A 27409-nucleotide genomic window follows, 5' to 3' on the forward strand; every position below is an offset into this window, starting at 1 on the left:
CCCACACACACACACACACTTAGACATGCTGCCTCCATCTCCCTTAAGTACGACACAGGATAGTTCTCCTGTGGCAGCAGAGCAAGCATTTGTCATCCATAAATCCTGAGTATTAGTGAAGCTGTTGTAGTCTGAGTACTCAGCAGAGTCAGTACCAGGCTTATCTGAGAGGAGAGGCAGACTTAAAGGAAGGGGGAAGAGGAAGGAAATAAAGGATCAGAAGAAAAAAATCAAACTATGTCTGGTATGGCAAAAAGAGGAAGAATAAATTACTGAGGCAAAAAGTAAAAAGGAATGAGAGAATATATGAATGAATATAAGAAAGATAACGATGCTAATGAACAGAAAGGCAGAAAAGAAACTGAAGAAGGATCAATGAAAGACAGTAAGCTCCATCCATCCATTATCTTTACCCGCTTCTTCCTTTTTGGGTCGCAGGGTCACTGGTGCCCATATCAGTCACTGTGCGAGAGGCAGGGGACACCCTGGACAGGTCTCAAGTCCATCAGGACACATAGAGACAAACGAGACAAACAACCATTCACTCTCTCACTCACACCTAGAGACAATGTTAGTTACCAATCAGCCTAACATGCATGTTTTTGGTCTGTGGGAGGAAACTGTAGTACCTGGAGAAAACCATATATGCACAAAGAGAACATGCAAACTACACCCAGAAAGACCTCTGGCCAAGATTAGATCTGGTAACCTTCTCATTGTGAGGCAACCGCTCTACTATCGGAGCCACCGTGCCACACGTCAGTAAGCTCAGAAAATAAAACAATGAAATGGCTAAGAAAGAGTGAAAGTTGAACAAAGAGACTGAGCAACAGAAAATAAATAAGTGAGTTGAAGTAAAGCACAGAAAAGGAGTCAGACAAAGAGAAAAGGTGCCAATAATTAGATGAACCAAATGAGGAGATGGGGAGAGGAAGCTCTCAGCTGGAACTGAAACAGAGACGATGACTATGAGGAGGCTGGAGCAGTGGATCACTGGTGAGCATTTACTCATCAAGAGGATTCTCTCTTTTAGCTTTCACTACTCTTAAACCTGGGAGGAGTCATTTTCTCAAAAAGTGGGAAGTCTAGCTGCCTTTCCATCACTTTAGCCCAGTTAAGAAAGAGGGGGCAGGTGTCGCTCTCGCTTTGAGTTTATACTCTTTGTTGCTGCGTGCTGTGGGTGAAATGCATCCAGAGCAGAGGACTTGTTAGTAAAGAATAGAGTCCTAACATTTATTAAACATTACTTCTGCATTAAAAAACACACAAAATTGTGCTTTGACAAACTAAAAATAAATTGTTAAAGTAAAAGGCAGGTAACGCTCTCGATTTGAGTTTATTCTCTGTCGCATGCGTGCTGTGGGTGACAAGTGTCAAGAGCATCTCCAGCTGAGGAGGTGTCACAGAGACACGGTTCAATCATGGCTCCCCAAACGACAAGACAGACATATTTGTTCATAACTTTATTATTAGTAAGTCTGAGAGTTGCCGGATTTTTGCAAACAGTTGCCGACACAATGAGAATGGTGCAAAAACAAACAAAAAAACAAATCCCTGCCGCAAAATGTTCCCCGGGGTCACATGCGCCCCCCCTGACCTTGCTCCGGGCCCCCCCAGGGGGGCGCGCCCCACTATTTGAGAAGGACTGAATAAAGTATCTTCTCTGTTTTACACTCTGCATGAGATAACTCAAGCTTTGACTTGAAATTAGACCCTAATTATGGGGTGTAACGGTTCTACTATTCTTATGAACCATCATGGTTCAGAAATCATGAACTGGTAAGGAGTTAGATCAAGACTGTGTTTCCAATTCTCATCTAGAAGAGTGCAATTTGTTCCAGCCAACTGCAAAAACAGAAAAGGAGTCGATAAACATGTTAACTTAAAGCAGGGGTTCTCAAACCTTTTGGGTTCAGGGACCCCTTACAGGGGAGAAAAAGTTTCAGGGACCTCCTCATAGTTATTAAATACTTTTCTTCAATTTGACTCTTTAATTGTTACGACCCCAGTCGTAAGTGGATGTGTGTGAGTGTGCAATGGAGATATTTGTGTAACATTAATATTTAAGACCTGTTCTTTAATAGTTTTCATACAAAGATAATACACTCTGTTGTGATTTCCTGCATTTTTTTGTGTTTTAATGGGTTGTTAAACATCTAACTGCTTGTTAAAAAAAAAAAAAAGTTTTGGGAGTGACCCCCAAGCACCGGCTTGCGGACCCCCGGGGGTCCAGGGGCCCCCACAGACCAAAAACATGCATGTTAGACTGATTGGTAACTATAAATTGTCCTTAGGTGTGAGTGAGAGAGTGAATGGTTGTTTGTCTCATTTGTCTCTATGTGTCTCTGTGATGGACTGGAGACATGTCCAGGGTGTCCTCCCCCTCTCACACAGTGAAGGCTGGATATGAGCATCAATAACCCCATGTGACCCAAAAAGGAAGAAGCAGGTAAAGATGATGCTGGATGGATGGATTGATATGCATTTTAGTTTTGAAGTTTCTCAAACTTTTTCTTTTTTGACAAATGACCTGTATGACAGTTTACAGTTCAGATATAATAAAACAGCACAATGACTCTAATATAGTGATGTTACCAGTTGTCAAGACTTTGTTGTGCAGGACCAAGCTAGCCCAGAGCCTCCTTACCAGCAATCTTGGTTTGTCTTTCATTTTGACTTTTGGAGGATTATTATTTGTTTACAACAACTTTAGAAAAACTGCTTGTACTTTTACCCTAAAAACTGAGGTACATACAGAACTATGACTTACCATAAACACAATTGAACACTCCTTTGTTTAGAGTTTAACGTCACAGTAAAAAAAATAACTCTTTACTTTTTATTTACTTTTTAGCAATTGGCAATAATTTAATTTAGGATTATAGTTGGTTTATTTATTTATTTTGAGGCATGGGCAGGTCAGATTGTTTGCTGGAGCTAAATTTTGTCGAAATGCTGCACATTCACCACATTTCTGCCAAAGATTTGAAGCTGTATTTGCTACCTGGCAGGAAGATCATACAGATGTGAGCTCTCTGATGATCATGGTGAGACTCTTTCTGATTTTGTTTTTCTGTGCATGTGTAATCCAGACGTGCATCCTGTAGGATTGGGGCAGGTCTGATCCATCCAAGCTTTCTGTCATATTTTCAAAGTGTACCATATTGTGAGAATACAAGAAAGAAACATGAAGTATTTTACAAAGAATCTTGGCAGAGAGAGGAAGTGTGAAATGTGGATCTCCTGAATGATATTTATGGCTGAACGGTTGTAAAGAACAGAAGTATCAGATTGTGAAGGGTAATTTATCCCAGAGACCCTCGTGTTTTGTTAGCCTTCCCAGCTTTATGCCATCTATCAAAATTAATGTCTCCGCTTTCGTCTGCAACTTATGGATCTTGACATGCAAGGATTTAATTATGCTACTTTTCACTTTGATTTCTCTATAATTCAGAAGCTGCATGTGATCATTAAGATGCAAAACAAAAGGTAGAAGGACTCAGGGCATTTTTTTTTTCCTCTTCAAAACTCTAACATCCACCTAAAATTATTCAGTTTTATTGTGTAGTTTGTTTATACCTTTTTATCATTATGCCTTTGGAAGGTTGGATTGGTGGCATTGCTTTATTTCTTGAGGAAAAGCAGCAATGAAGCAGTAAAAATTTGAAGTATTGTACTTTTGTTTCTACAAACATAACATTTAAATACCTGCTCAGAAAACGCAGAAGGCCTCGTCATTATTTGACAGTTTGAGGATGAAATCATTTCCCTTTGTTTTGGCTTGTCTGAGCGTTGGGGCCTAAATAGGATATGTGAGGTAAGACTGCGGCTAAGATTTTAAAGATGCTTAGGGAGAACAGCTGAAATCAGTGTTGGTGAGAAAAAAAAAATTCTTCTTGCAAATGTTAATGATGATGGATTTTGCTCAACAAAATCAATCCTATCAAGTATTAAATAGTAAACATGCTGTGCTTATTAGCTGTGACGATTATACCCAGATACAAGGACCAGAACAGAGACCAAGACTCAGAACAAGTTTATAGTGTTTATTTATAAAGAGAGAAATAATGCAATAAGCCCGGGAGGGGACTGGAACCCTGAGGAGCAAAGAGGTGGTTAGAGTCCTTGTAGTCAAGGGCGATAATGTTATTGCAGATTCTCCTTACAATGGAGGTCATGATGCTTACACAGAGAGAAACAGTACTGCCCATTTTTTGCATTTATATATAATGTTAATCTGATTGTCTAAGGTGTGGACAAAGAGCTGCTTTATAAGTAGGGATGCACGATATTGGATTTTTGGCCGATATATGTTAAAACTTATTTGTCCAATAACTGATACCAATATTTTTATATACTTTCCTTTGTCAGAACATAACCCTCTTATTTAGGCTTATTTGCTACAAAAATTGTGCAACAGCTGTAAGAGCTGGTGACATATATTTAGTAACAGTCAGATGATATGCATGGCACTTTAACTTATACTAAATGAAAAGTGTTAAATGTTATTTATTAGCATTAATCACCTGCGATGCTGTCTCACTTGTGGAGGCTTGTTCCAGGTTCCTAGCTGCAGTGTGGGATCTTCTGCACTCTTGTGCATGAAGGACAGACTTTTTAAGATAGAAGTTTTTGTCTATCCATTGTGCCGTAAGACGAATCATGCTAACGGGGCTAACATGATGTCCAAATGTTTGTGGTAAAACTCACCCAAGTGCTATCAGCTATTAGCTTCTCAATGATGATGGAAATGATGGCTTGTAACTCTGATAAGGTTACGTCAGAGAAATATCTCTGATTGGGGACGATGTAGCTAGGCTCAACGAAGTCCAAAAATCTTCAGAAGCCAATATCCTCAACAAAGAAAAAAAACAACAACCATCCACACAGCTGACATTTTGACTTCTTCCTCTCCGCCGTGATCAGATCAGATAGGCACGCGTGATGTCATCACGTTGTGCTGCAGCTACAGGCATCCTTGCCACTGGGTTGTCATACAAAAACAGCGTCTTTTATATCGGTGAGTTATTTTGATGGAATGACCGATGTTTGATATTTAACTTTAACGCTAATATAGGCAGATACCGTGGCAATAATATTGTGCATCCCTAATTATAAGCTCCTTCAGTGTTCTTGCTCATTGTTTCCTCTTTTGACGCTGGTTGGAAAGTGAAAAAAAGGTAACAAGATTAAAAGTTTCAGTCAAAATAAAATGGTCAATAACACAATTTGACGCTCTAAAACAAAACTTCCCCAAAAGTCTTCTGGATGTTAATGCTAGCAGAAGGGTGCATACTTTCAAAGTGGCTGTTAATTTCATGGCAGCTAGAAGGTAGTCATTTCACATAATCATATTTGGGGGAGTGGTGGCGCAGAGGTTAGAGAAGATGGGCCTGTGACTGGAAAGTGGCAGGTTCAACTCCAGGTACCGTCAACACCAAAATGTGGGTGGAAAAGGTGAAACACCCAAACCTGCCTCCAAACTCATTTGCTCCACTCTGGGCCCCTGAGCAAGGTCTTCAACCCCCCGACCTGCTCCCTAAACAGGTCTCTCTTGAAAATTAGTTCTCGTGATTCAATGAGACTACCTGTATAAATAAAGGGTAAATGAAAAAAACAAACAAAAAAAAAAAAACTCCGGCAGTTGTGAAAGTGAATTGTAACAATTAAAATCCTTGCCTCGTCACTCAAACACCAAGACTACCACCTCGGGTCTTATCATAGTTGTCCGTCTCTCAGTTTGCATGGAAGAATGTCTGTCCATCCAGCTGGATTGTAAAGTTAAACATGTTACAACAGAGCCAAGTTTCACTCAAAACAAATACACAACCATCTGTGTGACATTTGCAACTGCAGCGGTAAAATATTCTTCCTATTTTCCAAGGAATGTGTGCTTTAGTTTTCCGCAGTGTCTGGATCTCTGCCCAATTGCTCACATTTTTTTGTTTCACTTAATGTTTGAAGCACCCTGCATCCTTTTCTCAGGTCAGTTGCATCTTTGATAATTTGCTTAACAGCCTCTACTTCATAGTATATAGATCAAACCCACATTTAGTAAAATAATTTAAAAAAAAATCAGATTTTCTGCAAAATCTGTTATATCTAAAGCAAATGTGAGCAAGAATTTATACTTTTCTCTGTATCATATGCAACCACTTCATTTGTGCACAAATGGAAATTTATTTCAGTTAAATATTTTATCTAAAAATGTAAAAGTTAGCATTCCTTGAATGAATATGTATCACTTACCACCTGTCAGGCCAGAGTTTTATACTAAGATCATGCTATAATGGAAAATAGCAGCGTTAGCCACTTTGGTTGTTACTATGTTAAATCTTGAGAGATCTGTATGCACTCAGATTATGTAAATGGTAAATGGACTGTACTTCTATAGGGCCTTTCTATCTAATCAAGATACTCAAAGCACTTTACACTACAATCTGTGTCCTCATTTACCCATTCACACAGCACTCTACTAGATCTCTACAAAGCTAATTGAACAAATCATTCTAATGAGACTAATCAGAGCTTTATCACATTCATACACTGATGGGACACACATCAGAGGCGATGAGGGGTTCAGTGTCTTGTCCATGGACACTTCGGCATGTGACTGCTGGTGGATTCGAACCCCCAACTCTTGCATTGGAGGACAACTGCTCTAACCACTCAGCCACAGTCAGTGTTGGGGATGATTCTCAGCTACCACCACACCAGATTTATGCTTTGTGTCTGTAAAATAATTCCTGTTTTTCTGGATGTAAATCACATTTTTTGGATGCCTGTTTCCTCTGGTATCAGATGCTGTGCAGCTGGAAGGATTTTACTGAAACTTTTTTAGTTTTGGACATTTGTTATGATGCGTAACCATGGCAACAAGGCAGTTTTCTACATCCAACAACAGCTGATTAACATCTCAAAAGCTCAAATAATATCTCAACTACAACCCCAAATTTCAAATGAGTTGAAAAGGATGTTCTGTGGATGCATTCTCATCTACCTGCGAGCTGTGCTCGAGTGCCTGACCACTGAGATCCTGGAACTAGCAGGAAACACGGCTCATGACTGCGGAAGGACAGGATCGTCCCTCAGCATCTACAGTTGGCTGTCTGCAGCGATGAGGAGCTCGGCAGACTGCTGGGAGGAGTGGCCATCGCTCTGGGAGGAGTTCTGCCTAGCATTTGGGCGGTCCTACAGTCCAGGGGAACTGAGAGGCCATCCGAGTCTGGGTGGATGGATTGGATGGCATCTGCAGCCAGTTTCTTAGGATCCACTGTGGGATGGACCTTTATAAGAGATCCTTCCTGCCTACAGTCATCAGTATCTTTAACATTGAGGATAACGAGTTACAACAACAAATAATTTCCCTTTGGAATTAATAAAGTATAATTGAATTGAATTGAAATTGGCAGTTATAGCCATTTATGTTTGCCATTTTGATTGGGGTTAGCTCCTAAAGTTAATCAGTTTTAGATGTACGCCCAATGACTACTTTCTGAAAGTTTCATTGAAACCTGCCCAGACACAAAATTATTTATTCCTTTTTCCTTGGTGCATTCCTTCAAGAAATGAAACACAAGTTTTCTTGAACTTGTGTTTCATTTTCTTTTTTCTTTTTACTACAGATTTTACTATATGGGGCTTATATTCTTGGTAACTTTGTTTTAATTATCATGTTTTGACTGATAGCTTGGAAGTTTTTGCTCAACATTGCTTCCTTTCATTAGACATTAGCATTTTTATTAATATTTATTTTAAAAGTAACTTTGTTCTTCAGTTTCAGCTCCACGGAGGCTGCGTTTTAAAGTGCAGAGTCCCAGCAAACTCCTTGTTTCATGGCGGGAGCCCAAAGGAAATGTTGACAGCTATTTATTTTTCTACAACAGCATACCAGGTAGGACATTTTAAACACACACACACATGTTCACACAGTCCTTTGCTGAAGACTAGTGTAACACTAAACACCTGAGGAAGGAATTAGGAGTTGGATTTTCTATCTGCCAAAAAAAGATTATGCAATTTACATCTTATCAAACCTTCTTTGAAATAATTACACTCTTGAGAGATGCTGAGGCCTCAAGGTTTGTTTTGCAGCTTTGCCAAGTTAAAAGGTTGAAGAAAATGTTTCTGCTGAATATGGGAGCCTGTCAGCAGATTATAAAAACAGGACTAATAGATACATAGGACAGTAGGAGGAATTGTACTAACTCATGATGAAGGTCAGTCCAGGACAGATAAACTACATCATTTATCAAGAGTGCTACAATCAGCATTAATGTTTATTATGTTTTGTCTTGTATGTTGTTTTGCTGTTAAAAAATCTAACTATACACCAAAACATGCAGCTGGATCAGGAATAGTATGTTTTACTTTTAGCAAAATTATAAAAATGGCAGTCATTTGGCCATGTGTCGTGTGTGTGTGTGTGTGTGGGGGGAGTGTTAAGGTCAAAAATGGAAAAATTTAATCTATGACATTTTAATGAATCACATGAGTAAACAGTATTTTTGGAGCTCTTTAGCGTAGACATATTTTAAATGTTTTTACTGCAGTTTAAATATTCTCCAAACTTGAATTTAAAGTATTTTAACTTGTCATATCTCCTACAAAAAAACTGTAGAAATATATAAAAAAAATTGTGACTATAAGTCTTCTGCTGTTCACCATTTAAGAATTTTTACATTTTAGCTGATAGTTTTCATGCAGTGGTTTGTGTTTAGTTGAGGCTTAACATTCAGTCTGAATTATTGTCTGCCTCTTAACTTAGAAGCAGGGAGTGAGAAACATGTGTGTTGTTTCCATGGAGACCAAAATAAACCACTGGCAACAGCTATAACATTTATTTGTCTTAGTTCTTTAGACAATTATTATCGTAATCGTCTGGAACTTCTGTACAATGAAAATAAACTTAGAGGCATAATATGAAAATATGTCTATATTTCAGTTTTAAAGACGCAGTAAGTGTGAGACTTACACAGTTTATATGTACGTTTTTTTTTTCTTATCTAATTTATTACAAAGATAAGTTGTAATTTGCTGATTTGGCACTTTTGAAAAATTATTTTAAAAAATCTAGTTTCATATTAATTTGCATGATTACTGCATAGAGACAACGTGTGTCTTTTATTCTGCATGTGTCCGTAGGTGATCATTGTGCAGACAGAGTGCATTCACAGTGTAGCAAGAATCACTCTAAACACTGCTGACATCCACTTTACTGTGTAATCGCAGTGCACCTGCATTCACAGGCAAGCTTTCAGTCTTCCACTGGTGCAGCAACTCCACCTGCATGTAGTATGTTATTAATGCTGCACTTGATACGGCAGATAAATCTCATAAAGCCAGAAAAAAACAATGTGTATGACTGAATACGGGCTGAATATGAAATATGGTTATTACACATAACCTTTAGTTTAAAACAAAGCCTAATTTGGCAGTTTCTTGCTTCCTCTTTCAACCAAAAACAGATATATAACTCACATTTATGGTTTCTTCTTTCTCAGGAAGGATGGCAGCACAGTTGTTGTGGCATTTACAAAAAGCACTTTCAAATTGGAATTTAAAGATCATTATTATGTTCATGCAATTAAAAAAAATCTATTTGATGGCAATAAAAATAATGAAGACAAGAAGCCAGTCTTGTCTCCTTTGTCTCTTACTGCATCTGAGTCAGATAAGGTGTACAAAAGTTACCATAAAAACCGTTCAATAGCTCAAGTATTTTTGACAAGAATAAAACATTATAAAATCACATGGACTGGCAGTTAATCTTTTAATTCAATGTCTTTTTCTCAGATCCAGCAAATAGTACAACTGAGGTTTAGATGAGGCAGAAATATTACTGTACTTAAAAAAACAAAACAAAAGAAAACTGATTCACAGGATGAGTTCTTCATCTTTAAAACCTGGTCAGTTTTACTCATCAATTTGTCTTTAGTAACCTACATATCTGTCTTTGGTGAATTTGTTCTCAGGCTAAATAATTATCAAAATACTAGATATTTGTTAAATAATCTGGCCTCAGTTATGAAATTCAAATAGTGAATGCTGTCTCTGTGAACATTATGTCCAGATGTCTCTTTCTTGTTTTAGATCTTACTGGAGAAAAAACTGAATCCAAAGGAAACAAGTTCAGTTTTATTGTCGTAACCGTCTGGAACTTCTGTACAATGAAAATAAACTTAGAGGCATAATGTGAAAATATGTCTATATTTCAGTTTTAAAGATGCAGTAAGTGTTGCAAGCTTGCTGTGACTTGTGAGTTGATGGTGTTAGCGTCTACACTTGCAGCAGAGATGGATTGATGTATTTACCACAGCAGTGAATCAGTGCAGTGACGCTAATCAACATCTGAAACATTAATCTCCCTCTGTCCTACATGCGTTATAAGTTGTCAACACCAGGAGCAAGGCTGAAAATACTGAAGAAAATGTACACACTTTGTCTCACACAGTAATCATACCAAGGTCAAATTAAAAGGATTATTGATGGGTATTATATATATATATAAATGTGCTTACCACATATTACAACTAAAGGTCTAGCATTTCTTAAAGCAATGCATATCCCTGCCAACTTTTATGTGAGTTTTAAACAGATAATTTTTACAATGAAACTGTACCCATTTTGACAAAGCACTGAAAATAATCATTTGTGTGATCTGTATTAAAAAAACAACAACAGCCACTAGGGAGCACAAACCATTGTAACTCTTGTGCTGATCCCAAGCCCGGGTAAATGGTGAGGGTTGTGTCAGGAAGGGCATTCGACGTAAAACATGCCAAAACTATCATGTGAGTTCATCTAAGTGACATCATACCAGCTTGGTCAAGGCCCAGATTAACAACGACCACCACTGGTACTATTGACAAACAGGGCACTGACAGAAATTGTGCTACAGTACTGTTAAATGAAGACGAGGAGGGAAACATGTCAGGAAACAGAGGGCAAAGAAGAAAGTCAAGAATGTAGGACTGAGGGTTGCAACTCAATGTGGGGAAAATAGCAAAGGTAGAGAGCTGACTGACATGATGCAGAGAAGGAAGGCAGGCATTTTTTGTGTCCAAGAGAACAAGTGGAAGGGCAGCAAGGTTCATAGCATTGGAGTAGGGTTTAAACTGTTCTACCATGGTGTGGATAGAAAGAGAAATGGAGCAGGGGTTGTCCTGAAGGAAGAGTTGGCAAAGAATGTAGTAGAGGTAAAAAGAGTGTCCGATAGGGTGATGTGTCTGAAGGAAGAAGTAGAAGATATGATGCTAAATGTTGTCAGTGGTTATGCTTGGCAGGTTGGATGTGACATAGAGGAAAACGATCTTCTTGAAGGGATCTGGATGAAGTGGTAGAGAGTATTTCCAGGGAGGAAAGTGGTGATAAGAGCAGACTTGAATGGACATGTTGGTGAAGGAAACAGGGGATGAGGAAATGATGGGCAGGTTTGGCGTCAATGAAAGAAATCAGGAAGGACAGATGTTGGTGGATTTTGCCAAGACAGTGGAAATAGCTGTAGTCAACACTTATTTCCAAATGAGGGAGGACATAGAGTGACCTATAAGAGTGGAAACAGGAGTACGCAGGTAGACTACATTCTGTGTAGAAGAGGAAACTTGAGGGAGATTGGGGACTGTAAGGTTGTGGCAAGGGAGAGTGTGACCAGACAGCATCAGATGGTTGTGTGTAGAATGACTGTTGTTGTGAAGAAGAGAAAAAGAGTAAAATCAGAGAAGAAGAACAAATGGTGGAAACTGAAGAAGGAAGAATGTTGCGAGGAGATCAGAGAGGAGGTGTTAAAGGCTCTGGGTAGTACGAAAGAACTTCCAAATGACTGGGCTACTGCAGCAACAGTAATTAGAGAGATGGGTAGGAAGGTACTTGGTGTGTCATCTGGACAGAGAATGAAGGATAAGGAAACCTAGTAGTGGAATAGTGAAGTGCAGGAATCTATTCAAAGAAAAAGGTTAGCCAAGAAGAAATTTGACAGTGAGAAGACTGAAGAGAGGAAGCAGGAATATAAGGAGATGCAATTTAGAGAAAAGAGGGAGGTAGCAAAGGGAAAGCAGAAGGTGTTTGACAAGTTGTATTTGAGGCTGGACACTAAAGAGTGCAAAAAGGACTTGTACTGATTGGTAAGACAGAGATCAGGCTGGAAAGGATATGCAGCAGGTTAGTCTTGTTAAAGATGGGAATGGTAACATTTGAACAAGTAAGGAGAGCATGATGGAAAGATGGAAGGAGTACTTTGAGGAGGTAATAAATAAAGAGAATGAAAGGGAAAGAAGAGTAAAGGTCATAAAAATGTGGACCAGGAAGTGGGAAAGATTAGTGAGGATGAAGCTAGGAAAGCTCTAAAAAGAACGAAGGGGAAGGCAATAGGACCTGATGACATACAATGAAGGTTTGGAAATGACTTGGAGAGATGGCAGTGAGGTTTTTGACTCAGATATTCAATGACATATTTGAGGGTGAGAAAATGCCTGAGGAATGGAGGAGATATATGCTGAGAAATGTGCTAGTGCCCATATTTAAGAGCAATGGTGATGTACATAATTGTGGCAAGTTGGGGAATTAACTTGACAGGCCACACAATGAAGGAGAGAGTTGTGGAAGCTAGCCATAGATGAGAGGTGACTATTTGTGAGCAGCAGTATGATTTCTTTACAAGAAAGAGCACCATAGATGCCATCTTTGCTTTGCGGATGCTGATGGAGAAGTACAGAGAAGGTCAGAAAAAACTCCATTGTGTCTTTGTGGATTTAGAAAAAGCATATGACAAGGTGCCAAGGGCGGAAGTGTGGTATTGCATGAGGAAATCTGGAGTGACAGAGAAGTATGTTAGCCCGACATGTATGAGGACAGCAGGACAGATAGACTGTAGCAGTGACAGATGACAAGATGGAGGTGGGATTGAATCAAGGATCGGCTCTGAGCCCCTTCTTGTTTGTTCTGGTGATGGACCAACTAACAGATGAGGTCAGGCAGGAATCCCTGTGGACTATGATGTTTGAAGATGGTGTGATCTGTGGTGAAAACAGGGAACAAGTGGAAGAGAACTTGGAGAAGTAAAGGTATGCACTTGAAAGAAGAGGAATGAAAGTCAGCCGTAATAAGACAGAGTACATGTGTGTGAATGAGAGGGAGGCCGGTGGAACAGTGAGGCTACAAGGAGCAGAGGTCACAAAGGTGCAGGACTTCAAGTACTTGGGTTCAATTATCCAGGAAAATGGGGAGTGTGGTAAAGAGGTGAAAAAGAGTGTCCAGGCAGGATGGAGTGGATGGAGAAAAGTTTCACTTACTGCCAAAGCTAATCAACTGTAAATGTACATCCTTTTTAAGTGTTCCATGGAAAGCCATTCATTGGTTCAGGAGACTTGTTTTAAAGAATTGTCTCTAATAGGTAATGGTAAAGTAAAGATTCAGTAAAGATTGAATAAACATCAAATGGGTTTTCTGTTCTCATTTAACAGCCTGCATAAAGACGAAATTTGAACTCCCAATGAAGGTTTGCAGAAGCAAATCCATCGTAGAGTTTAAATATTTATGGATCACATTGTTTGCCTGAATTTACAGTGATGGACAATATTATTTTTTATGATGGATTTACATTTTAAAACTCTGACTAGAATTGAATCTAATATAAATATATATTTATATATTAAATTAATATTTCAAGCAACACAGAACTAGAAATCCATCTAACTTTAAAATGACTTTCTTTGATAACTAACTTTCAATAATTGAATCTAACTTTTTAAAATGTTTCTGTATTTCAGGTGGTCAACAGAAGGAGGTCATAGTGTCGAAATCTGACACTAACGTGTTGATAACAGACTACAAACCTTCGAAGGACTATGTTTTCAGTGTTGTTGCTGTTAGAGGCAAAGAACAGAGCAGACCCCTTCAAGGCAGATTTAAAGGTCTGTTTAAAAAAATACTTCTGTCCCACTGTTCTCTGTTTTGTTGCTCTCTGCTCTTCATGTTTAGATTTAACTTGACTCTTCTACATTGAATATTGTTATGATCTGCACTGTTTCCTTCAATAGCCTTTAAGTCAATTTTGGTTTGTATTTGTTCTTTTTTCTATGACTGTAAATATTTAATAGCATTTCAGTTCTATTGTAACTTTTTTATATATTCTTTTTTGTACTTTTTTCTTCCTCAAACTTTAAACATTTAATTCAAATTGCTTTATTTACCTCTCATTTTTGTGCTCTATATACAGTATGTTTTCTCTCTAGCAATTTCGTTCTAATTTATTTCATGTTTTTGTTTTAAATCATATTTAATCATTTCCTACAGTCATTTGCAAAAGTATTCTTCTTGCCTCACACCCTAAACTTAAATTTAAAATCTAAACTTAAATAAATAATAATAATAATTTAAATTTGTACACATCTTTTATGATTGTCTATTGTTGTTGTCATCCCTCTTTGTTAAAAAATTCAGTTTTCTCTTGTAAATGAGTCCCTGAGGCTCGATGGGATTAACCTGTTTAAATAAAGGTTGACTGAATGAATGAATGAATGAAAATAAATTAAATTTTGAATTTTATTATAGATAACTATTTTACAAAAAAAAAAAAACACCTACAGATTATTGAAGTTAATGGGAAAAAAAACATGTTTTAAATCAATCTAAAAAAAAAATCTCAGTAGGGCATTCTTTGCTTTGAAACCTCAACTGTTTATTTAGAAACAATAATTAAATAAATATAATTTAATTCAGTGTCAAATGACATCCATCTGTTGTAATAGTTTCCAGAATCAACACCAGTTCCACACCTCATTCGTTCATTCAACCTTTATTTATACAGGTTAATCCCACTGAGCCTCAGGGACTCATTTGCAAGAGAGACCTCATAAGACCCTTCCTGGTTTACTCAGCTCACATCGACTCAGCATCGGCCAAACTTGTCCACATTCCCTGTTCCTGCTTGGTTTTTGGAACCGCCTCAGCTGTGGTTCCAAGCGAGCCGAGCTGTGCAAGTGATTTTGATGTCAAACTGCAGCCGACAATTGGCCAACGGATTAACGTCACTGTATGAGCCAAGGCAGTACTTTCAAACTCCTCCTGAAGTGCCATTTTCAATCCGACTGTTGAGTGTACATGTGTGTTACTGAGATGGAGAGCTGCAAATCAGATTATTCCGTGGTCAAATGATGAGGTGCAAACCTTGTCAGTTTTGTCAGACGGGCACATACAGCGTGGGCTTGACCGAGCAATGAGGAACGAGCGAGTTTACCGGGAGGTGTCGGAGAAAATGGCCGTCCACAACTCAAACATATAAACAGTGCCGGGACAAATTTTAAAAAATGAAATCCTACTACTGCCTGCTTTGCACTGACATTGTGTGCTGTTCTTTTTGTTCATATGAAGTTAACAAGAACTTTTTTTTTAGACTTTTGACCTTGACCTTAAAGCTGGGGTGATGAAAAGATGATGCACCATGCCGTTTAGTGGTGTTACAACTGTGTATAAAGTGGTTTTAAATGGTCCTGAGTGTATCAGAAGTTATGGCACAGACAAGAGAAAGTTTACAGACATACAGTATGGACAGATGGACAGACGTCTGTTCTTCTGGACAAACAAAGACCATACCAGATTATGTCTGTACGATGAGCATATAATAATTACTACCAAGCTAGAGACAACATGAAGACATCTCCACACAGGTCGTAGACAGTTACAAAGAATACCAACAGTTCATGCTCAATAATCCAGGTACAAATCCAACAATGTTCAGTCAGGTCATCTGGACGGTTTCTTTTTTTTTTCTGAGACATTTCATCCTTCATGTGAAAAACTTTTTCAGTCCGAGAATCCACAAACTGCAGTTACAGAGAAGTAAAAATGATGGTTGAGCTACAGAGAATATCCTAAACCTTGCATATCCCACAGAGCGCCATTAAATTAATTATTAGAAAATAAAAGGTTGATACCATCACATTACACTCTCCAACCGAGGGTCATTCATCAAAACTCATGGACTGAGTAAGGAGGCCATTAATCAGAAAAGCAACCAAAAGGCCAAGGTGACTGTGATGGAGCTGGACAGCTCTTCTGCAGATATGGAAGGGACTGTCCAAAGGGCTAATGTAAAATGCACAGAGACTGGCATTATGAGAGAGTGGTTGAGCAAAGACTTGGCTTTAAAAAATGCTGGCATATTTAAAATTTCTTGTGATGAAAAAGGAGCTAAACATTTAGGCCATCAAGGACAACACCATTTCTGAAGCAAATCTACCACCTCTCATACAGTAAGTTACTAAGAACACCATCTCTAAAGTGAAGCATGGTGGTAGAGGCATCATGCTGCGTAGATAGTTGTCATTGGCAGAGACGGGGAATCCTGTAAGAGGAGCTAAATGCAGAGAAATTATTGAAAAGGAATCTGAGTTTTTTTTTTTTTTAAATTTGAGACTTGGACTGCCCAGACTGAAACCCAACTGAGACTTTCAGATTTGATTTAAAGACAGTTGGAAACAAGCGGCACCCATCCAGCCTAAAGGAACTGAAGCAGTTTGGTCAAAAGGATTTAAAATATTCAGTGGTTACATGTTGCAATGCTTATGGAGACATAAGTAATGAGACTTGTTGCTCTGACTGCTGCAAAAGATAGTACTACTATGTGTATGTGTGGGTGAACACTTACCAAACCATTTTTCCATTTTAGATTAAAAAATATATTTAAAACAAGTATTTTTATAATTTAACTTAATTAATCTGGAGTATTTCATTGTATAATTATTCATTTAAAACAAATTTAAAACCTATTTTATGCTAAAGTTGTTCAAGTACAAAATAGAAAGAATACAAAAGGGGATTAATACTTTCACAAGCCACTGTTTCTAAACATTTGTCTTGAAATATTTTGTTTATTTAGTGTCTAAGAACATTGTAAGTAGTGCAAAGTTGAAAGATGACCTTTGTAATTCTAATTTCATTCTTTTTTTTTTTTTTTTTGCATAATAATAATAATTCTAGCTCATAAAGCTGAAAGCGGTGATGAATGGGACAAGACTGAGGCCTACCAGCCCACGGACTCAGCTGGGCCTCCTGTCGAAGCCAACGAGATCTCTGGGGGTATGACAAACACACACAAAACTGTTTCTAAAAGACCAGACTGTGTGTAAATCTCTGCTCTTTAAATGAAAATGTAAATAAAATGAATTCTATTGAAGGATCTCTTCTTCAAGCGGTCTCCCACCTGTTACCTTAGTCGTGTTTGGAGGATGGAAAAACAGTCAGTGTTGCTGTTTTTAACACAAACTTGGCAGATCAGAAATCCAAAACTATGTCTAGAGTCTGTGCATCCATGGAGTCCAGTGGCATAAGGACTTTGTGAGAAACAAGTACAATGAACTCTATACTTTTTTCTTTTAAATACATTTTCTGATGGGTGCACCTTTTTCTGACCCAACAAGGTAAAGCAAATATGTGAAGTGATAAGATAGATGAAGCAGTGACATGATCAGCTTTAACCCACGTGCAGGAAGGCAGGAGGACTCAGGGTTAAACAATGATAATTATTTATTTTAAGCAATAACAAAATAAAACTGCTGACGGGGCAGCAAAACTTACTTGAACCAGGAAGAGATGGAAACATAGCGCAAGATATGATACCGTGAACGGATAATGCCTAGACACCAGGGGAGTGACAAGACACAGACTAATAAAGCTGAGTGGGGAACACCTGGGGTGATTAGGATTCAATGCAGGTGTGAGCAGGAGCAGAAACACTAGAAATGTAAAAACGCTGGGAGGTGCACAAAGACAGACCAGACAGAAATCCCACAAGCATTCCCAGTTCCTGAAATTGGTTGAGTCTCTCTTTGTTCACACCTGTCTGTGCAGCTGTTTGTTGATTGAGAAGTCATCCATCCATCCATCCATCCATTATCTTTACCCGTTTATTCCATTTTGGGTCACGGGGGTCGCTGGTGCCCATGTCCAGCAATCAATGTGCGAGGGGCGGGGTACACCCTGGACAGGTCGCAAGTCCATCACAGGGACACATAGAGACAAACAACCATTCACTCTCTCATTCACACCTAGGGACAATTTAGAGTTACCAATCAGCCTAACATGCATGTTTTTGGTCTGTGGGAGGAAACTGGAGTACCCGGAGAAAACCCACGCATGCACGGAGAGAACATGCAAACTCCACCCAGAAAGGCCCCCGGACCGGGATTTGAACCAGGGACCTGCTCACTGAGAGGCAGCAGCTCTACCAGTTGTGCCACCGTGCTGCCCATTTGATAACATATTGTATGATATTATGGACTGTGTGACATATAACATACTATGTACATATAGTATATAAATATACTTTGTAGTACATATTATATAAATATATATTATATTATATTACAATTTTAATTTACAGTAATTGACAAGTAATTAATCACCATCCATGTCAAGTAAAATCTGTGTGGACTTTGGAACATTTTACATGTTTACAAAAATCACAAATGTTATTTTTAGCTGCTCTTAACTACAAGTAGGCATACTCATGATTGTTTTTGTTTATTCGTCTTCATTTTCAAATTTGAGACAGCACTAAGCTTGATGACGTCACTTCTAATATCGTGGACCACATGTTCAAAGTCTTAACTTTTTTTTCTTTGTTTACTTGGACATCTTCATTTGTTGACACCAGTATCAGTGTATTTTAACCAAGACATCATCAGGTAATGTTTTACTGGATGTTTTTTATTGGGTATGATGGTTCACATTAGCTATGATAGTAAAATAAATGTGTGTGTGTGTGTGTGTGGGGGGGGGGGGGGGGGGGGGTGCAGTTGCTGGATACTAATGACAAATTCTGGAGAGTGCTGGACACATTTCACATAAAAGTTAACATAGCATGCATTGAAATTGGAAACACTTAAGAAAATACACATGTACTTTAAAATATAAACATTTAGGTCTTCTGAGAGTTTGGAAATCCACTAAAGATCAACCCATAAATACAGTGGCTGATTTATTACAGCTAACAGTAAAACAGTCTGTGGGAAATGTGTTGCCAACTCTACAGACAAATGATGACAAAATTACTGTTTTGAATAAAAAACAGTGACTCGTTGCAGCGGTGAGCACAGGTCCAGGTCTGATTTGTGAGTCAGTCCGTCCAATCAAAACCCAAACGTGTCGTTGAAGTGTCTCATCTTTGAAGCCAGAAATTAACTTTCTGAAATACTTATCCAGGGGCAGCTGTGGCTGAGTGGTTAGAGCAGTTGTCCTCCACTGGGAGTGTTGGGGGTTCAATTTCACCAGCAGTCACATGGTGAAGTGTCCCTGGGCAAGACACTGAACTCCTCATTGCCTCCGATTTGTCCCATCGGTGTTTGAATGTGATAAAGCTCTGATTAGTCTACAGATTCGGATTATCTTGTATAGACCTAGGAGAGTGCTGTATGAATGGGTAAAAGAGGGCACAGATTGTGTTGTAAAGCACTTGGAGTATCTTGACTAGATAGAAAAGCACTATATAAGTAAGAGATAAGAGATTCATCATCAGCTCAGATGAGGTTCCGTCACATGTCCACGGCCTTGGGGGAGGGGTGAGGAGACAGACAAAGCATCTTTGTTTTTTTCTAAACATGCCAGGAGGAGTTGAGAAAAGTCTGCCGTCAAGGCCACAGTTTGGGCCAGGCAGAACTTGTGAATTGCAGTTTCTACCTTTTACATTCTTGCTGGTACATTTCTCTGATGGAAACTCTAAACAGCCGAATTGATTCCTTACGCCGAAAGTCGAGCTCACAGCTTTCTCCAAGATTATTCCCAAAGTTCACAGTCCTGATAACAGCCTGCTCTAGCTCCCTGACGCAGCTCTACATAATTCAGTCTGAGTGCTGCCAAGCTTCGACGCAGCCATAAAATTTGTAGACAATCCAGATTTCACCAATCCAATTTGCAGATCTGTTTTACAGCTGTAAATGTGAGGAAGTGAACAGGTTCATATTAGAAAGTTTGAGATCCACAAAACTGGACAAGCAAAAATGCCTCAAAATGTATGTTCACTTGATTTACTTGTGCACACTGAACTTGTAAAAAAATAGTTAAATTACCTCTGGATCCACTTGTTTTTACTGTATATCCAGATACTAAAGCAGACAGGTTTTTGATCTCTCCTGTTCGGTTCTGCTTCCATCTCAGTAGGTAGATTATAAAGCTGGATTTTCTTCAGCCTTCTGTTATTAGGCCCACCTTCCATTCTCTGTAGCACCGCAGACTTTGATTGGTGTTCTGCCTCCAACCTGTTGGGGATTATAATAATATCCTGCTGAGCCTCTGTAGAAATAGTGAATATAGCGAGCATGTCTGCGTACGCAGCGGTAGTGATAATAATAATGTGTCACTGTGGATCAGTAGAAGAGGCTCCTCTTCTCTCTCGCTGTGATGCTGTGTGTGTATATTTATATTCTGAGGTGATAATACCAGTGTCCTGCTGAGCTCCTAAGAGATGATGCTATAGAAAGTCTCACAGTGCTTGTGTGTGTGTCTCTGTGTGTGTGTGGATTAGCAGTCCATCTTTGTTCCAGAGTAGCAGTCAGTTTGCTTTCATGTCAGGTTGTCTTCTTTACAAAACCTTTTTGTTATTACACTCTTTCCTTCCTGTAAACGTGGGGAGTAAACTGATTTATAAGGGTTTAAGCAGGGTTATTGCATGAAAAGTGCACAATCATTCATGGTTTGTTTGCAAAATATCCAATGAACCACTGGCAGACAGATTTGAATAAAACTCTGAAAGTAGGGCATCTACAACTGATTAACTTTTGTAGTCCACCCAGTTCACGATAGGTGCCACAGCTAAACTTTAGCTAACTATGGTAGGCTACTCAGCTTTAGTAATTTTACTGATACTGAGCTAAAATTTGGTTTGGTAGAAGCTGAAAGTGATTCCCATCACATATTGAGTGTTAAGAAATTGCGAAGTTGTTTAAACTTTTGGCAGATCCAATAGAAGGCCTTGCTGTGCTCAACAGGAACAGGCCTGACAACGTCAGCCAGAATCAACTGTGCACTATGGTTAGAAGAACATGTGCAATTAAAGAATTGTTTCCCCTAAAGGGATTCGTTTACATTTATTTATTTTGTATGTCCCTGTGATGGACTTGTGACTTATACAGGGTGTACTCCGCCTTTCACATAGTGACTGCTGAGACAGACGCCATCTGCACCGCTACCTGAAAAGAAAAAGTGGGTAAAAGAGAGTCGATGGATGGATGGATGGATGGATGGATGGATGGATGGATGGATGGATGGGTTCGAATGAAACTCCACAAGTAAATATTGGTTGTATATTTACAACTAATTATGCTTTAGAGTTATTCCATTGCTAATTAATCTTACTGTAGCTACAACACAGTCCATTATACATCTGTAGTTATTAAACTAAAAGTTGGTGTGGTAGTAACTGAGAGTTGTTCCCTGCAGAAATTGAGTACTAACAAATTGCATGAGGTATTTGAATGCAACATTAGCAAACAGTGTGGTGCATTTTTTTCAAGAAGATAGTTTCTCTGTTTCTTTTCCACATATTGTTACATCTTTTTATCTGAACTTTGTAAAACTGACACATTTTAGATCTCTCTTTTTTTAAATATCACTATGAATTTGCTTGTGATCTTTGCTGGCTAAAGAAAAAAAAAAAATCCACTAAAGTACTTGTTTTTGGCAAATCTTTAAAATACATTTTTTTACTCTCCAGAATGTAAACACATCTCTGTACTTGCCTTTCAAACTCTGTTTACAGGATTTTAAGTGTCAAAACTTAATTATATGTTGCTTCCATTTTGAGACAAAGGGATACCAATCTCCTTAAAACTGTTTTATACAAATAATTAAATCCGTTAATAAAGATTTCATTTTTCTTCATATGATCCACAGAAAGTAACTTTTTCTTCTTTACATTACATCTATTTTTTTAATTGTAAACTGTAAATTCTCCCATTTTTCACTTTAGTAACGTTTGTTGGGAACCTCGGTTCCGTATAAACACTATTTGCAGGGAATATCCTCAAAGGACATCTCTTCTGCAATATCCTTGTTTTTCCTTTATTTTAAAATCTGTAATAAACCAGTATGAATAAAGTATGTATGCATTTTAATTTTACATTCTACTGCTCAATAGAAAAGCTTTAACTTCTGCCTCATCTATTCAAAGTCAGTAAGAACATCTGCAGCTACTGGCAATAAATATCAGTTCCTTTTATGACAAAATATGAACAATCCCTTTAACAGTCCTCTGTGTAAGACCAAGTATTTTTGTTGGCACTTGGCCCTAAATAATGTTTTTTTAATGATAACTTTTGTTTAAGCATCTGTGTGGTAATACTTATTTGACAAAACTGTTTTAGTGTGTTTGTAACTTTATTTTTTTTAAGCAGTCTTTAGGATTTTGATTACTTGTTAATGCGTCTTTGTGTTTAAGATTAGCTTTCAGTTCTATTTTGGTCAGTGCGTTTTTGTTATTTCTATCTTGCTCATCTGATGTTTAGTTCAGTTCCTTGTCATGTTTGTGTGATCAGTCTGTCTTCAGTGCAGTTTTCCTCTGTATAGATAGAGCGTGCTTCTTTGTCCTGCCATGCCCACTCCCACCTGCACATGGTTTTGTTTAGCACAACTCTTGGTTGTTACCTCATTTGTTTTCACTCATGTAAGCCCTCCATGTTAGTTTACTTGCCAGTGGAGCATTAGACAGTCTTCATGCCTGTTCCAGTTTTTGCTCTGTGTGCTTTCCCTCCAGGAAATATAAGTTTTGTATCCATGTCAGCCGTTTGTTTTCATAGAATACAGTTTTAAGTTATTCCTTCAAGTTCCTGCTTTGGAGTGCATCCATGGTTTCTTATCCTGCAGAAAACTGTGACACATAGGTTAATCTGAAACATCATTTACTGTATGTGTACTTATAAATTATAATTACATATTTGTGGATTAACGGCATACATAAAAAATGTAAATATAAACAAAATTTCCTCTTCACTGCTCACATTCTAATGTGATAAAAATCCTTCTTGTGTTTCTTGTTTTTACCCTGTCTGCACCGACGTAGTGTAACTCTGCCTGATCACGTGTTTTCAGCTAAAGGCCAGTCACACTATAACATTTTACAAGACTTATATCAACTTATGTAATTTTCTTTCAACACACAGGCTAAAGATTAAATAAAGAAATCAAATGGGAGCCATTTTTGTACGTATACATATTGCTAACGTGTTGAGCAAATGTATAACCTATGAGAAACCTATCCATAACTTGTCCTTAGTTTATACATAACTTATACAAGCCTATGCCAGCGGTTATTTGACTTAAGCAGAGCTATGATCAACATTAGTGTAACTTATGCTGAACGTATACAAAGCATGTTGGAGCAGATTGTGATGAGGGCGGCTTTCACCCAGTGATGTATGGCATCAGCGAATGAACAAAATGACAAACACCTGATGTAAGTCACACAAGTTAGGTGTAAGTTTTGAATAAGTTACCTGCATGCTGATATTTGATGGCACAAGTTTGTCGTATAATGATGCCACACAGAAATTTAGTACATATGCAAAATTTTAAGTGTATGGTTTACGCATTGCTGATAAGTTAGGCCCAAGTTACAGGTATGCAACAGGTAAGTTATGCATAAGTTGGCAAACGCCAGAAATAAACTGGACAGCTGTGAAACAAGTAACTTATTTCTAATTGTTGTGCAACTTACTTCTAACATATCTGTAACTTATATCAGACGTTTCCACAATGTATTGTAATATCTGTGCCTTATAGGGTTAATGTTCTGGGTTCCAAAGGGAGGGGAGTGAGGTGTATTTGTGTGATCATCAGAGAGGGATGGAGATATGGAGGAGAGCGAGAGCAGGCTCTCTTAAAATAGAGTCCAGCATGTGTTGCAGCTCTGACAGCATGTCGTGTTCTACTACCCTGAGATGACTTCTGTTGTGACTCGCCGCTATATAAATAAGCTGAACTGAATTTAAAGGCTCTGAGAGTTCCCAGTCGGCTCTGGCTCACTGTCTTTGCATGCTGAGGGCCAAGTATATTCACATTCAATGTATAGCTGATGAGCCAAGAACTTACTGAACATTTTTATAACTTGCAACTGGTGTAGTTACTAGCATTTTGAGTTCAGACTCATATAGGGTACAAGTGATGAGCAACTCATCCCTCCTGCTGGATTAATGAGGTTCAGAGGTTCACAACTACCACCACAGAGATGGAGGATCCCGCTGCAGCTTTTCTGACTAGATATTTGTTTGATTTCTTCCGTGGCATGTTGAATAATGCAAAACTGGGCTAAGTGACTGAGGGTGCAGAGAGCTGATTTTATATTTCATGTCACGTGATCCTCGCAAAGTGCTCCAACATGCTGCGCACAAGTTCGGCCACTAACGTACAAAACCTCTGCACAAGTGAAACGTGCACATAGGTTAGAAATAAGTTATACGTATGTACACGGTTGCCCAGCTGGTTCCTGACATTTGTCAACTTATGAGTAACTAACCTGTCATACCTGTAACTTATTCAAAACTTATGAGCAATACGTCTGTGGCATGCTGAAATTTTTGTGCATGAACCCATTTTTGGGCTGACCATCGTATATCAGTGTGCTGGCAACTATTCAAACCTTACACCTAACTTATGGGACTTACACCAGCGTGTTTGACTTATTTTCATTTGTTGGCATCGCTGATGCGACATATCACTGTGTGACAGGGCCTTAACGTGGTGGCACTGCTGAATGAAAGATGTGAAAATCCAACAGATCTGTTGTTGAGTGTGACACTATTTCAGTTCTTTGACTTTCTCTGCTGCAGAGCTAAGAGGTCAGACACCAACGCCTCCTCATTCTGTCTTTGGGATTTACACACAGGACTGTGAAAAGCCAAAATGAACATCAGAGGAGAACTAAATAGATTTAGAATTACTATTGATTGAATAATCCATTTGAAATGAAGAAACTAAATGTTAACATCCTATTTTAACAAACTCGCTGTTTCTAATTAAACCTAATGTGCTTGTGCCTGTCCTTTTCAATATCAATAAGAAGGCAGAGATGACTCTCAGGCATCTTTGGATACTTGGATGTATAGACTTTATATCATTATCAATCCTCTCATTAAATTCTTGGCTTGCTTTTATACATAAAGCAGTCAGAGCAAAGCCAACAGCAGGTCTACACAAAATGGAAAACACAGAGCCGTAAAACCTAACTGGCCAAAAGGAGCTTCGTTCCTTCATGCTACGGTGCCTTTTTCAATTTGTTTTAGAACCTAACCAGAACGACTGAGGCTGGGAAGCAATACTCACTCTTACACATGCACAAACAGATTGTACTACAGGGACCAATGTTATTAAAGATGAGCTGAAGGCCAGTGAGTTACAGTTGACAGTCGCTACAAAATAAATGTTTTTTTTTCTTTCTTCTTTTATTAATATTCATCAGCGGCACGGTGGAAAAGTTGGTAGAGCTGTCGCCTCTCATCAAGAAGGTCACCTGTTCAAATCCCGGTCTGGGACCTTTCTGGGTGGAGTTTACATGTTCTCTCCGTGCATGCGTGGGTTTTCTCCGGGTACTCCAGTTTCCTCCACAGACCAACAACATGCATGTTAGGCTGATTGGTAACTCTAAATTAGAGTAGCAGTCGGGCCTAAAAAATCCGACCCGGCCCAAACCTGTATAATTTTTTCCGAGCCGGACCCAAAATCAAATAATTAACTGTAATTAGAGGCCCAAACTCAGAAAAAAATTAAAATAAAATAGACTTTTTTTTTTCAATTAAGCTTTTACTGCTTTTGTAAACAAGTCAGTTTAACATGATAGTTTAAAAAACGTATTTCAAAGAAAGGAAGTTATAAGAGTTCTTGTTTATTAACAAGAGTCAGTGGATTATTATACTGTAGTTATTATAATATTATAGTTATTATAGTTATTAATGGTCAGCGGACGCACGTGGCTGATGATCCGGTTGTCCATCTGTAACAACCTGCCCCCAAAACTAAGGTCAAAGGGGGATTAATTACATAAAACCCTAATTAAGTCATGGGCAATGCCTGGAGCTGACAGTGCAAAAAACATATATTGGCTGAGATGTGGGAATAACCAATTAGAGAAAATAATTTATCCGCACAGGCAAAAAGCTCTCATGAATAAACTAATAATAGATTGGCCACAAAGGTTAACATTTAAGGCAGTTAACACAATTTAATCAAGCCATCATTTATGCCCCACAAACACTTCATCCCACAACATTTCCATATCAACACATGAACTCCATAAATAAAAAACAAGTTGATCAAACTTTCAGTCCAACTATCCTGTTTGAAGGAAAGTTCATTTTGCAGGAGGATGAGGGAGATGCCCACTCAATCTAGGCGTTGGCACGCCAAAATAAAAGGAAACAATTTCACCAGATCTTCAATGTCCAAAGGCTTTAGTGTGCCTTCTCTTCAGTCCTGGGTAAGAAAAATATTAATCCACCGCGATCCTAACTTGGGGTGAAAAATAATCCAGGTAATCCAGGGCAATGGCCTCAGATCCTCCTCAGCATTTGCACATCCAAGGAAAAAAAAAAATGCTGTCGCTTCTAAAACCGCATCAAAGCCTGACCCGGCCTGGCCCGCCCATCAAGCACATCATTTTGACCTGGCCTGTTTGTCTCTATGGGCCCCTGGAGACCTGTCCAGGGTGTACCCCCCTCTCGTACAGTGACTGCTGGATATGAGCACCAGTGACCCCGTGACCTGAAAAGGAAGAAGCGGGTAAAGATTATAGATAGATGGATAATATTCATCATCTCAGCAGAGGGTAACTAACTCTCGCCTGTGAAGTGTGGTTTCTGTATTTATGGCTAATCATAATTCCAAACTGTATGTATGTGGGTTATTCTTTTTATATTTTGCCTCAACTTTTAGATTAATATCAACTAAATCAGTGGGAATTACCGTAAATGCTAAAAAAAATCTGTACCACCTAACATGAATTACTGTGAATTGTGGAAAAGCCACAACAACTAATTAACGAAAATGCTGAGAAAACCGGTCAGCCTAAAATAAATTATAGTTAATGCTAGAACCAGTGTGCAAGTAAAAAAAAAAAAAACTTATTCATTTTACAATAATTAATTTTATAGAAATTTAACTACCAGTGGGTCCAGATAAGACTTTGTTTCAGTGTGAATCACAGTCTACCATAGGGAACCCCAAATCTAAATTTTTCTACTTCTTTGCCGGTACAGATATTTGTGTACCTGAATTTGTTTGTATTTTACTGAAATGCACTACTGAAATTATTCTTTTTGTTTTTTGTGGTCCGAGGGATGCAGTACAACGCTGAGCAATACGAAACAAGGAAGATGCAAAGTTGATGAATAGAAGCCAGCATAATGAATACATGGATCTAGAGTAGCTA

At 38.4% G+C, this 27409-nt stretch overlaps 1 protein-coding gene across 1 annotated transcript in view; it reads left to right on the top strand.

Annotated features, from left to right (window-relative positions):
• Window positions 1–27409, top strand: part of col14a1a (collagen, type XIV, alpha 1a) — a 179941-nt gene that overhangs the window by 18741 nt on the left and 133791 nt on the right. Inside the window, exons 5-7 of the mRNA XM_037677253.1 lie at window positions 7778–7894; window positions 13767–13910; window positions 16987–17076. Coding sequence (XP_037533181.1) covers window positions 7778–7894; window positions 13767–13910; window positions 16987–17076 — 351 coding nt within the window. The remainder of the gene's footprint in view (window positions 1–7777; window positions 7895–13766; window positions 13911–16986; window positions 17077–27409) is intronic.

The sequence above is a fragment of the Nematolebias whitei genome, chromosome 5, assembly GCF_014905685.2.
Source record: "Nematolebias whitei isolate Nwh7 chromosome 5, NemWhi1, whole genome shotgun sequence".
NCBI lineage: Eukaryota > Metazoa > Chordata > Actinopteri > Cyprinodontiformes > Rivulidae > Nematolebias > Nematolebias whitei.